The 14970-nt window shown below is 40.9% G+C and overlaps 1 protein-coding gene across 1 annotated transcript; it reads left to right on the top strand.

The window, feature by feature from the left end:
- The first annotated feature begins 10246 nt into the window (after positions 1-10246).
- Positions 10247-13918, top strand: LOC117534320 (keratin, type I cytoskeletal 13-like). The gene is made up of 7 exons (XM_034198517.1): positions 10247-10778; positions 11563-11645; positions 12050-12206; positions 12359-12520; positions 12991-13116; positions 13231-13457; positions 13672-13918. Exons 1-7 carry the CDS (start codon positions 10290-10292, stop codon positions 13850-13852), a joined length of 1425 nt encoding a protein of 474 aa, XP_034054408.1. The 5' UTR covers positions 10247-10289; the 3' UTR covers positions 13853-13918.
- The last annotated feature ends 1052 nt before the right edge of the window (positions 13919-14970 follow it).

A 14970-nucleotide genomic window follows, 5' to 3' on the forward strand; every position in this document is an offset into this window, starting at 1 on the left:
TCTTTGCCATTATATAAAAATAGTGTTGCTACAAAAGTATGAATTAGGCTTACTAATAAGACAACTCAGATCTGAAGCTACTCAGGAATCTGCTGCCAAAGTGCAATAAAAAAGACAAAATGAATAGAATCAAACCCTTTTTTTGTTGCATTTCAGTAGAGTATAACAAGAAATGCCTTTAAAATAGGATGCAAGCAACTCTAGTTTCTTCAATCCCAGCCTTCTTACAGTGCAGACGTGTTTCTGCTTGCTCTTGCCTCTGCTTACTTTTTTATGCTGTTTTTCTATTTTTCTTTTTCTGAAAACTTCGAGCAGCGGCTCCTGGACATTAACTTATCACTGGGACAGTTATTCTTCGTAAATAGACGGAGGGTTTCAGCCATTTTCAATATTTTTACGACGACCTCAGTCTTACAGTGGCGTGGCCTAGCAACAGCTAAAGCCGGGTACAGCATGCTATTTAGCTTAAGCTAGTTAGCAGCAAAATGCCTCCGTTCTCTACAGATGACTTCCAGAAACTTCTACAGAAGATGGCCGTGTTGGAAATGAAAATGCAACGGTTGGAAGTTAACGTGGAAGTGAATGGACTTGGTTGGAATGACACCACTTTACCAATGTTGCAAAATAATGGACAAAGGCATGCTAACTCAAAGCTAGTTAGCAGCTACAAGGATTCCAATGAACAGGGGGGCTGTGTACCGGGTAATAAATCTACAAGTGGTAGTCCTCCCTGGAACTCTCTGGGTGCAAGGCCGAAGAGTAAATCATTTCCATGGGATTTGGGAGGACGGATAACAGGCAGAACCCAGCGCCCTGAAATCTGTGATGCGACCGGCTGGCCTGCATTGCTATCACCCAGGAAGAGCGCCTCTTCAACCCCTGTTCATACTAGGAAACAGCAGTGGACAGCTGCTAAAGGGAGAACTACAAAAAAACCTCCTAAACCACCAAGTGTGCCAATCTAGAACAGATATGCTCCGCTGACCGAGAACCGGAGATCTGATGACCTGGATAACCTGTCCTCTTCACACAGCAGGGTAAGGACCAATAGCTACTCTAAAAGTAAAAGGCTAGAGGGAAAGCTAACGACTGGGCCTGAAACTCTGATTGTGGGTGACTCTGCTGTAAGAGATGTAAAAGGTCTGTGTAGTAAGAACAACACCAAAGTACTCTGTTTTCCCAAGGATATGGTCTCTGACTTGACTGAGAAGACGGGCCTTTCATGAGCCTTCTTGAGCAGGGGACCTTGAGGGCGCTGCAGGATTTGATCCATTATTGTGTGTTGTGTTGCCAATAGTTTTCTTGATGACTGTGGTCGCAGCTGCCTTGAGATCTGTGGGGGAAACTTCTGAAGCAATTGGAGTCAGGACTCAGAGAGACACGAGGAGAGCTGGAGCTTTGATGGCAAACACTGACGGTTTATTTGGAGCTTCGGCCGGAGAATTCACAAAACAAGTCCAAGAGCCAGAGGTTCTGACTTCATGGGAGAGTTGCCACGTCAATTCTGAAGAACTCTACCCCGGACCCATGTATTTCACTAGTTCAGAGAATAATCAACATGCTGCATAACAAGATATAATCATAACACCTCTATCAGCTGACGCCAACAGGCAGGAACAGGGAGACAAAACACTGAGAGCACAGCAGCCAAGTGTACAGGTGCGTGTGCTCAGTCAGGACAGTATGAACTGATAAACTGGGTCAAAGTTATGGACCTTGGAAAATATTTCCCCAACAAGATCAATAATAAGTTCCTCCTGTGTAGTTCTTGGCTGATACCTCACCTTTCTCATGATCATTGACCCATTTGCAGCTTATTTACCTGCAGCTTTCTTGTTGTTCTGTGTTTCCATTCTCATGGTTGACTGCACTTATTGGAAGTATCTAAAGCGTCAGCCAGGCGGCGGCTGGCGCTTTACAAGCATTTACGAAAACTACAATGGCCTTCTTCTGTAGAAACAAGGTGGTGCAGCATGTCAAGGGACTTGGTCTTAGTATCCTGTTTCCCCATGCATGTAAAACAAGTATTGCACATAATTAGAAATAAAGAAAAGAGAAGAAAATAAACAGTTATACAATATAAACATCTCAAAATAGAAGATAAAACAGAACTAAAAGAGTGAAAATATAAAAGTTGACCGTGGAAAAAATATGTAAATTATCTGACAAATAAAACTATATTGACTGCCTAAATTACAGCGAACACAATATAGAAGTATGGTATTATTTACATTTATACATTAAATATAGATGTTAAATGTACAGTGAGGTATACAACACTTCCCACACTTCTGACTTATTACAACTATTTCTCTGTGATAATACACTACTCCGTCTGAAAGAGAAACTACATGTAATTAAATAACAAGGCTACATCGAGCCCTTTTGATGATTTTTCGGAGGAATTTTTTTATACGGTCCCTCTACTGCCTCTGTAAGCCTTTCTTCATCCCCAGTCAGTGAAAGCTCCCCTGCAGTGCCAGTCAGATACTTTAAATCTGTTGATTAGTCTTCTCACATTTTGAAGCCTCAATAAGTCCTTTCTCCCTCCCCCCAACATCACTAGAAGTCCTAATTGAAGGGGTTATTTTTCAAAATGTCCTTCTGGAGGATGATACCCTCGGACCTCCCTAGTATGGTCACCATCTTCAACAGCCCCACCTAATATATGTTTCGCCAGCCGCCACCTGGTACTCTTTCCCCTGGTACTCTTTCCCCTGGTACTCTTTCCCCTGGCCCTTCCTACATCCAGGACGTGGTTCAACCGTACACCCCAGCGCGTGCACTCCGCTCTGCATCAGCCAAACAGCTCGCTGCACCCTCACTGCGAGGGGGACCCAAATTCCCATCAGCAAAAACACGTGGGTTTGCTATCCTGGCTCCAGGATGGTGGAATGAGCTCCCCATTGACATCAGGACGGCAGATAGCTTACACATCTTCCGGCGCAAACTGAAAACTCATCTCTTTCGACTCCACTTCGAGCGATAGAATTACTAACAAAGCACTTTTATACTAATAAAGGACTGGCTTACCTAAAGCCAGTTGAGTAGCACTTGAAATGTTTTGGCTCTATGAAACCTGATGTACTTATCTGATTCTGTTTTCTTCAAGTTTGTATCTTGTTGGTCGAACGCACTTATTGTAAGTCGCTTTGGATAAAAGCGTCTGCTAAATGCAATGTAATGTAATGTACTCTTTCACCTGGTACTCTTTCACCTGGTCGGAAGTAAATAGTTTTTTGGCCACTTCAACACTTTACATATACAAGACAAGAAACTGTCTTTTTTGCGAAAAGCTTTTAAGTTAATAACCATTATGCATTTAATGTAATGGCCTTTGATTCAAAAACAGAGCAGCACTCCTTTCATGTCAGGTGTTTGCTTTGGAAGCAGAGATGTTCCCCCTTTCAAAGCCAAAAGATAACAAGTAACACACCTCTTCAACAAACATGTTCCACATTGTCTAAATTGAAGTTAAATTAAATGTTAAGAAAGTTGGTGTGGCACTTAACTGTCAGTTTCCCCTGCAGCAGCTGTACCTGATGCAAGCCTGCAGCAGAATTCCACGCAGTCACACCCAACATTCAAATCATTAAATATAAATGTTTGACATTGCTCCAGGATGCATTTATATGAACAGAGCCATCCGTTTATGTGCCTGTCATGTGATCGCTGTTATTACTTTAATACATGTCGTTACAAGAAGTAAAACTTGGAGTGATGCAATACGTTTAAATTGTATGAGTCTTCAAGTTTGATTAACCTGTTAAGCCCGGCAGCCCCGCCCGCAAAACTGGATCTCAGGGCTTCTTAACATTTAACAACCTATTAATGTGTCACACCCACTTAACGGGAAGAAACTCAGCTAACTGACGATATGAACCATTTTTACTGAAACAAAGCACAAGTCTAACGCCGAGCCTCTGAATTAGCCCTGAGCAAAAAAATGCTAACGCACTTAGCACAGAACTCAGTGGAAATATTGTATTACATATCGGATCTGCACAAACAAGATATCAGATATATAGAATTCCACAGATTCTAGAGGTATAAGTATCTCAGGCCAGCAAAGGCAAACCCAGACAACACGCCGCCTAGCTTTACGGAGCCAAAACGGAAAATATGTCTTACCTTTGCTGTTGTTCTGATCAAAAGTTGTGTTCAATGGCATTAAAACGATAAAAACGCTTCTGAAGGTTAATCCAATGTCTCTGTGTCCCTTCGAAATGATTACTGATAATCCATCATCATATTTATGGCTATAACCTAGTTTTCAGTTTTCAGAGCGTAAAGCTTTCGGTTTGGGCAAGCTGCGTGCGCATCACTCTCATTCCTCAATGGTAATGTTTAGATGGATTTTAGGAACTTCCCCTTCGATCCTATTGGCTCTAACGGTTCAAAAGAGATGTCAATCATCAAAATCGAGCAAGGGGGGCCAGAGATATGGAAAATGCACCCAAATGACCCCAGAAGTGTTTTTTTTTTCTAAACCTCTCTAAAAAGGTAAAATGTCACTTGTTTTGCATCAATCTTGATACAGGGTACTTATTATATGTTATAGTTTGGATTCCTAAAGCTTTTAGTCTACCTTACCATCATTCAAGGGTGGTTTTCACTATAAGTAATGTTTATTTTTTGACTGAAACTATAATTTACAGTTTTTTTACTATGTTCAATCTGAATTTACTTTTAAAATAAAAACATCTATATTGAATCTGATCCGATCTGATACAGAGGGTGAAAAGAGGTGCTGCAGCACATGAGAAGAATAAAGAGCGTTTTGATCATTAAAGCATGGAGACATGTCCCAGTAGAGACACTACATACTGATATACACCTGAATATCAGCAGGAGAGAACTCTTTAAAGTAGAGATACTGTACTCCATACTGATATACACCTGAACATCAGCAGGAGAGGACTCTTTAAAGTAGAGACACTACATACTGATATACACCTGAACATCAGCAGGACAGGACTCTTTAAAGTAGAGACACTACATATTGATATACACCTGAACATCAGCAGGAGAGGACTCTTTAAAGTAGAGACACTACATACTGATATACACCTGAACATCAGCAGGAGAGGACTCTTTAAAGTAGAGACACTACATACTGATATACACCTGAACATCAGCAGGAGAGGACTCTTTAAAGTAGAGACACTACATACTGATATACACCTGAACATCAGCAGGAGAGGACTCTTTAAAGTAGAGACACTACATACTGATACACACCTGAATATGAGCAGGAGAGGACTCTTTAAAGTAGAGACACTACATACTGATATACACCTGAGCATCAGCAGGAGAGGACTCTTTAAAGTAGAGACACTACATACTGATATACACCTGAACATCAGCAGGAGAGGACTCTTTAAAGTAGAGACACTACATACTGATATACACCTGAACATCAGCAGGAGAGGACTCTTTAAAGTAGAGACACTACATACTGATATACACCTGAACATCAGCAGGAGAGGACTCTTTAAAGTAGAGACACTACATACTGATATACACCTGAACATCAGCAGGAGAGGACTCTTTAAAGTAGAGACACTACATACTGATACACACCTGAATATGAGCAGGAGAGGACTCTTTAAAGTAGAGACACTACATACTGATATACACCTGAGCATCAGCAGGAGAGGACTCTTTAAAGTAGAGACACTACATACTGATATACACCTGAACATCAGCAGGAGAGGACTCTTTAAAGTAGAGACACTACATACTGATATACACCTGAACATCAGCAGGAGAGGACTCTTTAAAGTAGAGACACTACATACTGATATACACCTGAACATCAGCAGGAGAGGACTCTTTAAAGTAGAGACACTACATACTGATATACACCTGAACATCAGCAGGAGAGGACTCTTTAAAGTAGAGACACTACATACTGATATACACCTGAACATCAGCAGGAGAGGACTCTTTAAAGTAGAGACACTACATACTGATATACACCTGAACATCAGCAGGAGAGGACTCTTTAAAGTAGAGACACTACATACTGATATACACCTGAACATCAGCAGGAGAGGACTCTTTAAAGTAGAGACACTACATACAAATAGGAACCTCAAAGTGAGCATTATAGGGCCCTTTAATATACACTACTATAAAAATACTTACTTTAATATTAAAATGTACATTAGTGAAAGCTTGCAAACTTGTTGCTTCATATTATAGTGTATTTTCTTAAAATCTTAATTTGTAAATCAGGCTAACTAATGCTTTTAGAAAGATGCAGTGTAGTAAAAAACATTAAGCTGTCATGGTTTTGGATTTTTGTTTTCATTTTCCACCTTTTGTTTTGAAATGTTTTCCTCCTTGTGTCTTGTCTGATCCTACTCCCTGTGTTTGACTTCCTGTCGTTAGTTTCCCTCCTGTGTCTGATTGTGCCTCATTGTGTTCACCTGTTGCCCTTGTGTTTCTGCCTGCCCTGCCAGCTGTGTCTTGTCTTCTGTGTATTTAGTCTTGTCTTAAGTGTAGTAATCATATTAATATGAATTCCTTCACTGTATTTGTATTATCCTGTTAAGACTCACCAAACAACATCTTATTGGCAAAGCTTGTTCACAAGATTTTAAGAGTCTTGAATTAATCTGGTAATGGTTTTAATAAAATACCCCACAGCGCCTTTTAAGTGCAATAAGCTCTAAATCCTCAATGCAGGGAACACATTTCCAGGCCTCTTTGGAGGATCTTTTGCATTCTTGACGGAATATAATCAATCTGTTTGCTTAAGATTAGGCAGCTCACAAAGACTGATCAAACAAGAGGTTTAGTGTCCTTCTTCACTATTCAATAACCAAGAGTTACCCAACACTGCACTCGTAAAAATTGAAAGATGATCCAAGGATGTTTTGGAAATGACTGCTGCTGATACTTTATGTGGTTTTTAATGCTGGGAGGGGATTTCAGATATAAATGTCATCCATGTCTGAACTCGCCCTGTCAACCCGGTATCACGGCAAGACGTGAACATGTGACGATTTACCATGCTGGGACACGTGAATATGTCACGGTTTTGTCCCTTCAAAACGTGACAGTTACACGGTATTGTTAACCAGTGGAGAAATACCCGGAAGTGCCAAGCAAAGGCTCTACCGCGCCTATTGGTCGGTTTTAATTGTCAAAATTAGATGTTTTTAATTTATTTTTTAATCGTCACAATCGATTTCGCCGATTTTCTTGTGGCCCTAGCTGGTCGACACCTCTTTTAGCAGAAACAAACTTGTCCATTCGTTTGCTAAGGCGCAGTTTGCGGGGCTGCACCGCCTTGCAGAATGTGCAAGTTTTGCATGCCACATTCAGTGACATGCCGCAGCTTGAGCATTGCCTCGAAGTGGAACCTGGTCCTGGCATTCTTTTGGAGATAAAGATAAATAAAAGACAAGGTCATTTAAAGCTGGGTTTCAAATTCAGAATGCAATCAAATACAAATATTTTCCTTTGTCTAGTCCGTGACTGTAAGTCCCTCCCAGAGCTACAACAAAAACTGTATCCTGTTTAGAATAGAATAAAAACACTTGCATTTTTATTTAATTTGAGTAAATTAATTTAGTATTAATGCAATAATGACCCCTTACTTAGTTTTAGTACAATTTCAAAGCAAAGCTAAAATTCAGCAGTAAAATATTATGTCATCGAAACGTAAGGTTACACAACTTCTACTATCTTACAAGCTTGACCATGACATTGCACTGTAAAAGCACTATCTTGAATTTGACGAAAATATATGACAATGTTAATCTGTTGAAATCCTATATATAAAATTGTTTTTATAATATAATCTAGAATTATAGCAGTACTACAGTATAATACACTGCAACGTCGTCTACTGTGTTACCAGCTTGAATAAGACCATTTTTTATTTCCCTGTATGTTTTGCATAACAGAGACATAAATATATGACACTGTTAGTCGATTGTAATGCTATATACACACACACACACACACACACACACACACATTACTATTCTTGTACCTAAATTTGTCTACACAGTCACGTGTGGGGACTCGCCACCCTTATGGGGACAAATTGGAGGTCCCCATGAGGGGAATCATTAATTTTAAGGTGAAGACTTGGTTAGGGAGTAAGGGTAAGGGTTAGGGTAAGGGTTAGGCATGTATTGGTTATGGTTAAGGTTAGGATACGTCTCCAGGAAATGCATGTAAGTCAATATAATGTCCCCTGAAGTGATGTATACATGGTGTGTGTGTGTGTGTGTGTGTGTGTGTGTGTGTGTGTGTGTGTGTGAATGCAAAATAGAAAGTGGTAAAGAGACAGAGATGAAGAAGGTAAAAATGGGGAGAAGACAGGAAGAAATGTAGGGAATATAGCTCTGAGGAGAGAGAAGAGAAGAAATTGAAAAAGGCTCTTTAAAGTGCTGTTTGATCTTGCTTTGGTTTGGTATCTGTTGAAGGAAAAAAATACAGTGAACACTTTAGAATGCATGACAATTTACAATCTCACATATCATCAACAAGCTATAACATTGGGGGTAATTTACGAGTTAAAGCACTAATCAATCAGGGGTGGACTGGAACAAGGACAGCTCTGAACGTTGTGTCCTAAATAGGACCGCAACAATCAGCGTGCAGTAACAGTCTGGAGATGGTTGTCATGACATTTCTTCACAATACTATTAGTTGCCACTGCATGCAAGACAGCCACAATAGGCGTTTTTCCAAGCTTTGTATATACAGTGCCAAAAGTATTTAACTCAACATTTTCTTACATTAACTTTTTTTCCAACACAGCATTTACATTGTTAGCAGTTATGTTTTGGTGTACTTCTAAAGGTAATTATTCTAAAGGTTCTTATTATACATCCATGGTCTGTAGTTCGTTTATAGCATAACGTTAGCATTTTGCTTGGCCATTAGATTTATGATTCGAAAATGATAAAAGTAGGGTAGATATGTGGAGATTATCCGGCTGAACAAAACGTGCATTTATCAAGCAGGTTCGTTTTCCACAGATCTTATTTCGAGCTATTTTCCAAAATCCTATGGAGAAATCCCATTGACTCTGAGACGAGGGAACCAATAGTTGTAAAATGCTAACTCACTTCCGGGTTGTAGGACTCATCACTGCACTATATCTCCGGTCAAGTAAAGCTAATATGTGTTTAGCTAGCTCGTGCTTTAAAAAGATATGTAACTAAACTGATTTACTTGCAATAAACATTCAAATATTGGAGGCATGCGGTGCAGCACATTACCTGCTTGGCGAAGTCAGACAGAGAGGAGGTTGTAGCCGATGTCCGGTGCGTTCATGGTCATCGGATAGTAATCGGTAGCATGGTGTTCACTTACTACGCGACCGCACAACGTAACGTACAGTAATTCCACAACCACATAAATGGATTAACATCGATTTAGCTGGGGCAACACAAATTAATTAATTAATGAATCTACTGGTTTCATAATTTGAACCAAAAGTGGTGCATTTTGCACTATTTTTTATTTATCTTTATTTATTTTCTTATTATGTCCTATTTACATTATGTTGCACTGTTGGAGGAGTTCGGGATCTAATATTTGAAATGCCAAAATTACACTGTAGCTAGCATCTGATAACAAAAACCCTTGAACCTTAGTGGTGTTTATTTTTCACGGAGTTCAGTTGCTAAGCGATCACACAACGTCACGTCCGGTATTTCCACAACAACACAAATGGATTAACATCGTAGCCTTTGTTTCTGCTGAAAGAGGTGTCGACCAGCTAGGGCCACAAGAAAATCGGCAAAATCGAGTGCGAGGATTACAAAATAAATTAAAAACATCTAATTTTGACAATAAAAACTGACCAATAGGCGCGGTAGAGCCTTTGCTTGGCACTTCCGGGTATTTCTCCACTGGTTAACATGGGTTAACAATACCGTGTAACTGTCACGTTTTGAAGGGACAAAACCGTGACATATTCACGTCTCCCAGCATGGTAAATCGTCACATGTTCACGTCTTGCCGTGATACCGGGTTGCGCCCTGTAGCTCTATTGATGTTGAGTTGGCACGATGGCAATGCAGGTGGATGTAAAGTGTGATGGGTGGGTATCCCAGACACACCCAAAGCTATTAGCCTTCCTGCCAAGTTAAACAAGAACAGGTGTCTCCTCCTCCGAAGACTTGGCACAAGCTCGCCATCCTCACTCCTCCTCCAACCTCCTCAAACTGTATAAAAAAAATGCAGCCGCTCTGAGCTCTTCACTTTCTCCTCTGAATTTGAAGCAGATAGACATTCCTCCTTCACTTGCAGGCACAATGCAGTTTGGCCTTGTTCACAGTGCTAGAAGCCAGTCTGGTGGGTCTCGGGGTTACACCAGTGGCTCCATGTACGGCGGTGCTGGAGGCTCCTCTGTGAAAATCTCCTCTGGCAGTGAAGGTGGAGGTAGAGGTGCCTATGGCTTCAATTTAGTTGGCGGTGGAGGAGGCGGAGGAGGTGGGGCAGCCATGTACTCCTTCGCCTCTGGAGGTGGTGGAGGTGGGGCAGGCATGTATAGCTTCGGCGGTGGAGGAGGTGGAGGTGGTGGTGGTGGTGGTGGTGGTTGCATAGACATCTCCGCCAACGAGAAGGCAACCATGCAAAATCTCAACGACCGTCTGGCAACCTACCTGGAGAAAGTGCGCAACCTGGAGGCGGCCAACGCTGAACTGGAGCTGAAGATCAGACAGTTCCTGGAGAGCAAGAGCTCCCCGTCCTCCAGAGACTACAGTGCCTACTATGCCACCATCGCAGAGCTGCAGGGAAAGGTAGGCATCCCCTCAACATTTGGTGACGTGTATGTTGAAGACCTATCGTACGATGGTATGATAACCAACGCTTTTTCCGTAATCATCTTGATTAGTTGTTTCGACTATAAAATATATCAGATTACTGTAAGTGGAGTTCTGTAAAAGGGTCAAGTAGTAGTAAAATGACATGATGGTGAATTGTTTCCACGTATGCGACTTATCTTAAAATATACAGACAAGACTATGACTGCAACTAACAAGATAGTGTAACAGGACACTAAAAAAGCATCTAGTGACTGCAGTTGACATTTTTTCTCATTGTGCAACACAAGAAGAGTTTGAAAAGTCACATATCAGCGTCACCTGCTGATTCAATCATGAGCTAAACAACAGTCAACGCATCCACATCTTTAAGCTGATAAAGATACATCTCCTTTAACCTTTACTCTTAAAGTCAATTCAATTATAAATTGCAGCTTGCAGCTCTGTGATGTATGCATAAAGCATGCAACAGTATGCACTTTGAAAGATAGAAATGAGTTCTCAATTTGAGGAAACCATAGTTTATATTCAGTTACTTCAACATAAATGCAGAATTGTTATCTAAATATGTCATAGCATTCCCTGATTCTCACACACTGTTGCCATTGGGAGCAATTTGGGGTTTGACATGTTGCTGCAGGGCCCAGGGATCTAACCACTGACTCTCTTATTGGTGGACAGCAACTCTATCTGCTGAGCAACATGCCGTCCAATCCATTTAAAACCACATTTCTTTCTTCTGTTTGTTCTTATCTTCTAGATCATATTTGCTACCTCAGTTAATGGTAGCATTTACCTCTCCATTGACAACGCTAAGCTGGCTGCCGAAGACTTCAGGCTCAAGTACGTGAATTCATTAATAAAATAAAACGTCACTCTTGTACTAATTGCAGACCGCTTCAAAAGGCAATTGGTGCATCCAAGTGTTTTCTTGAAAGTTCCCAATTTCCGGTATTGGGAAGTTATTCTTCCCCCCTCATAAGCTTAGAATACGTTTTCAGAGCATTCAAAAACAACTCAAAGAGGCCCTATTATGCATTTTGGGGGCTTTCCCCTTCCTGTAGTGTGTTCTATAGGATGGTGTGCATTTATATGGTCTGCAAAGGCTACAAATTCAAAGTTCCCTCCAGAGGGAGTTTCTCTCCCACACACATGAAATTAGCATTATAGAGCACCTTAAAGCAAATAAGAGGTACATTTTTGGATAGGAAAAGATTCGGAAATTAAAAAGCATTTTCCTCCTGAAGGTATGAGAATGAGCTGTCCATGCGTCAGTCGGTGGAGGCGGACATCGCTGGCCTGAGGAGAGTCCTGGACGAGATGACCATGAGTCAGTCCGACCTGGAGATGCAGATCGAGGGTCTGAGAGAGGAGCTGATATTCCTCAGGAAGAACCATGAAGAGGTCAGTGAGCACTCAGACAGTTGCTAACACGTTTCTAAATTGTCTTTTTGTGGAGGGAACCAGGAAATTGCTAACTTCAGGGCCAGAAATACATCTTGCTGCACCACTCTTATCTACTTGTTTCCCGTTTTCTGCTTGCTATTTCCCTGCAGGAGCTCCTTGCAATGCGACAAAACTTGAGCGGCCAGGTGAACGTAGAGGTGGACGCGGGCCCAGGTGTGGACCTCACTAAGATAATGGAGGAGATGAGGGCGCAGTACGAAGCTGACGCCGCCAAAAACCGCAAAGGACTGGAGGAGTGGTTTAAAGCAAAGGTAAGGACATTATTTGTTCACTAACCGATGGTGAGATGAGTGGAGGGGGAGAACGGGGTTGATTAGCATACAGCTAACTTTTGGCGAGTGTCCAAATATAAAAAAAACTGTTTTCTTTATTTTAAAACATCTGTTCTTATAACATTTAACTTTTAAAGCAAAACTGAGTGAGATATTTAAATGGTGCCACTACTAGTACTAGTTGAAACAGAAGTCGGCTATATTTTATTAGCTAGCTAACATTATTTAAACACAAAGTTTAGTCAAATTAGCAAATTATTGTAAATTACTAAAAATGTATGTTTTAGATTTATGACGCCCATTTTTGGAGCTAACAGCTAAAGCTGATGGTGGTTCTTTTGAGTCACATTAGTATTAGTTCAGGCTATATTCAGTACAGAATATTTCTTTGAACGATCAATGGCAAAATAAATCACACATTCGTACTAATAAATTGGGTTTGCATACAGACCGAGTCATTACAGAAAGAAGTGGCTGAAAGCACCGAAGTCACCAACACTTCCAGATCGGAGCTCACGGATCTCAAGCGCACGCTGCAGGCGCTGGAGATCGAGCTGCAGTCACAGCTCAGCATGGTGAGCGTCACATCACTGATATTCTTTCTTTCTTTGTAATGTAACATCCTCTATGTTTTGGATCTCCTCCTGTGGGTTGACAAATTAACCAAGTATTTCTCTGTGCTTTTCCAGAAATCCTCACTGGAGAACACGCTGGCTGAGACTCAGAAACGCTATTCCATGAAGCTGTCGGGCTACCAGAACCAGGTGAGCAGCATGGAGGAGCAGCTGATGCAGCTCAGGGCTGACCTGGAGAGGCAGGGACAGGCGTACGAGATGCTGCTGGACATCAAGACCCGCCTGGAGATGGAGATCGCCGAGTACAGGAGGCTGCTGGACGGAGAGGGCGGCGGCGGCGGGTAAGAATTAACTATTTTAACAGACATCTGACCACTAGCTCAGAAATGTCGTAAAGGACGTAAAAACAAGTTCATGAAACATATTTGGGAACGTGTATAATTTTAATTCAGAACCGCAAATCGTTTCTGCACTTTAACCAAATAAGAATTATTACGGTTGATTAAAGATCTAAAGGATAAAAGTACCGGCTCAAAATTGTTCTCTCTCCTGCAGCGTCTCCTCCTCCTCCTCCATCTCCACCATGTCAAGTTCTGTTTCCGGTTCTGGCTCTGTCTCGGGTTCTGCTTCGAGTTCTGTCAGTACCTCCAAGACTATCACCAAATACGTCACGGTGACAGAGGAGCTGGTGGATGGAGTAGTGGTAAGCTCCTCAGAGAGCGTCATCCAGAAATGAGCGGCAGCATGGGGCACTGTCACACACAGCATTTCACAATAAAAGTCTGCTGAGGTGCTTAAAAAAGAAGTCTTGTGTTTTCTGTTCAAACTAAAGTCACACTTCCTCTAATGGCCACAAGGTGCTACTATAAGAAAACATGTTGATGAAATGTTAATGTAAAGGAGGGGGGAGGGGTAATAATTTAAGGAGAGGGAAAGGGTTCTTTTAAATCAGGTGGAGAGCAAAACTGGGTAATCAAGGAGCCAACTACTAAGTTTAAAACACAATGATTTATTCAGTAGAACATAACTTCTTTACTAAGAAAACTAAAATCAGAGCCGTCAAAAATATAATCTCAGTAAAAAGATAGTCTAAAACTATGTTAAAATACAATTAAACATAGTTAAAACAATACAAATAATTCGAATGTTAAAAGGGTTTAAAAGTATTTTCTCAAAACCAGTCTTTCCAGGGCTGTAAAGGTGCTCCGTCGACCCTCTCTCGGACTGCTGTGTCTTTTAATCCCTTTATTGCGTGTGCCTCTGCTCCTGGTGCGCTCCGCCTCTGCTGTGCCCTTCAGCCTCTCTCAGTTTCCGTCTGTCCTCTGCTGCTCTTCTCCTTCCCTTTATAGGTGTGTAAATTGGCTCCAGGTGTGGTCACTCATTGTCAATCAGCATGGCAAGGCCAATCCAAAACATTTCAAAAATAAAAGCATGCAGCAGGAAGTTAAAACCAGTTAAAAAGGCAAACACATTTCAGAGTAAAATCACACATTAAAAAGGTATAAAACACACTACACTTAAAGCCATGCAATAATGGATAATTAAAATACATTGCCATGTGACATCAACGTTGTGTATTATAATATTCTTGATGAGAGCCAATCACAGACCAGATGACAAGTTAAATTGTATTTTTGGTTTATTTTTTACAATTATTCTTATATCGCAGAATCTTTTTTGGGCCAATAGTAAATTAATAGTTATATTACTATTATTATATATATTTGGCAAGCTCCTGTTTGTTAAAGTGGACCTATCATACAAATGTTTGGGATTAGTTTTGTATCATAAAGATAAAGCAACACTTTCTCAGAATAAAGCAAAACTATCAGTTTAAAAGAGAAAAAAAACTGA

This window comes from Gymnodraco acuticeps, unplaced genomic scaffold (genome assembly GCF_902827175.1).
Source record: "Gymnodraco acuticeps unplaced genomic scaffold, fGymAcu1.1, whole genome shotgun sequence".
Classification (NCBI taxonomy): Eukaryota; Metazoa; Chordata; class Actinopteri; order Perciformes; family Bathydraconidae; genus Gymnodraco; species Gymnodraco acuticeps.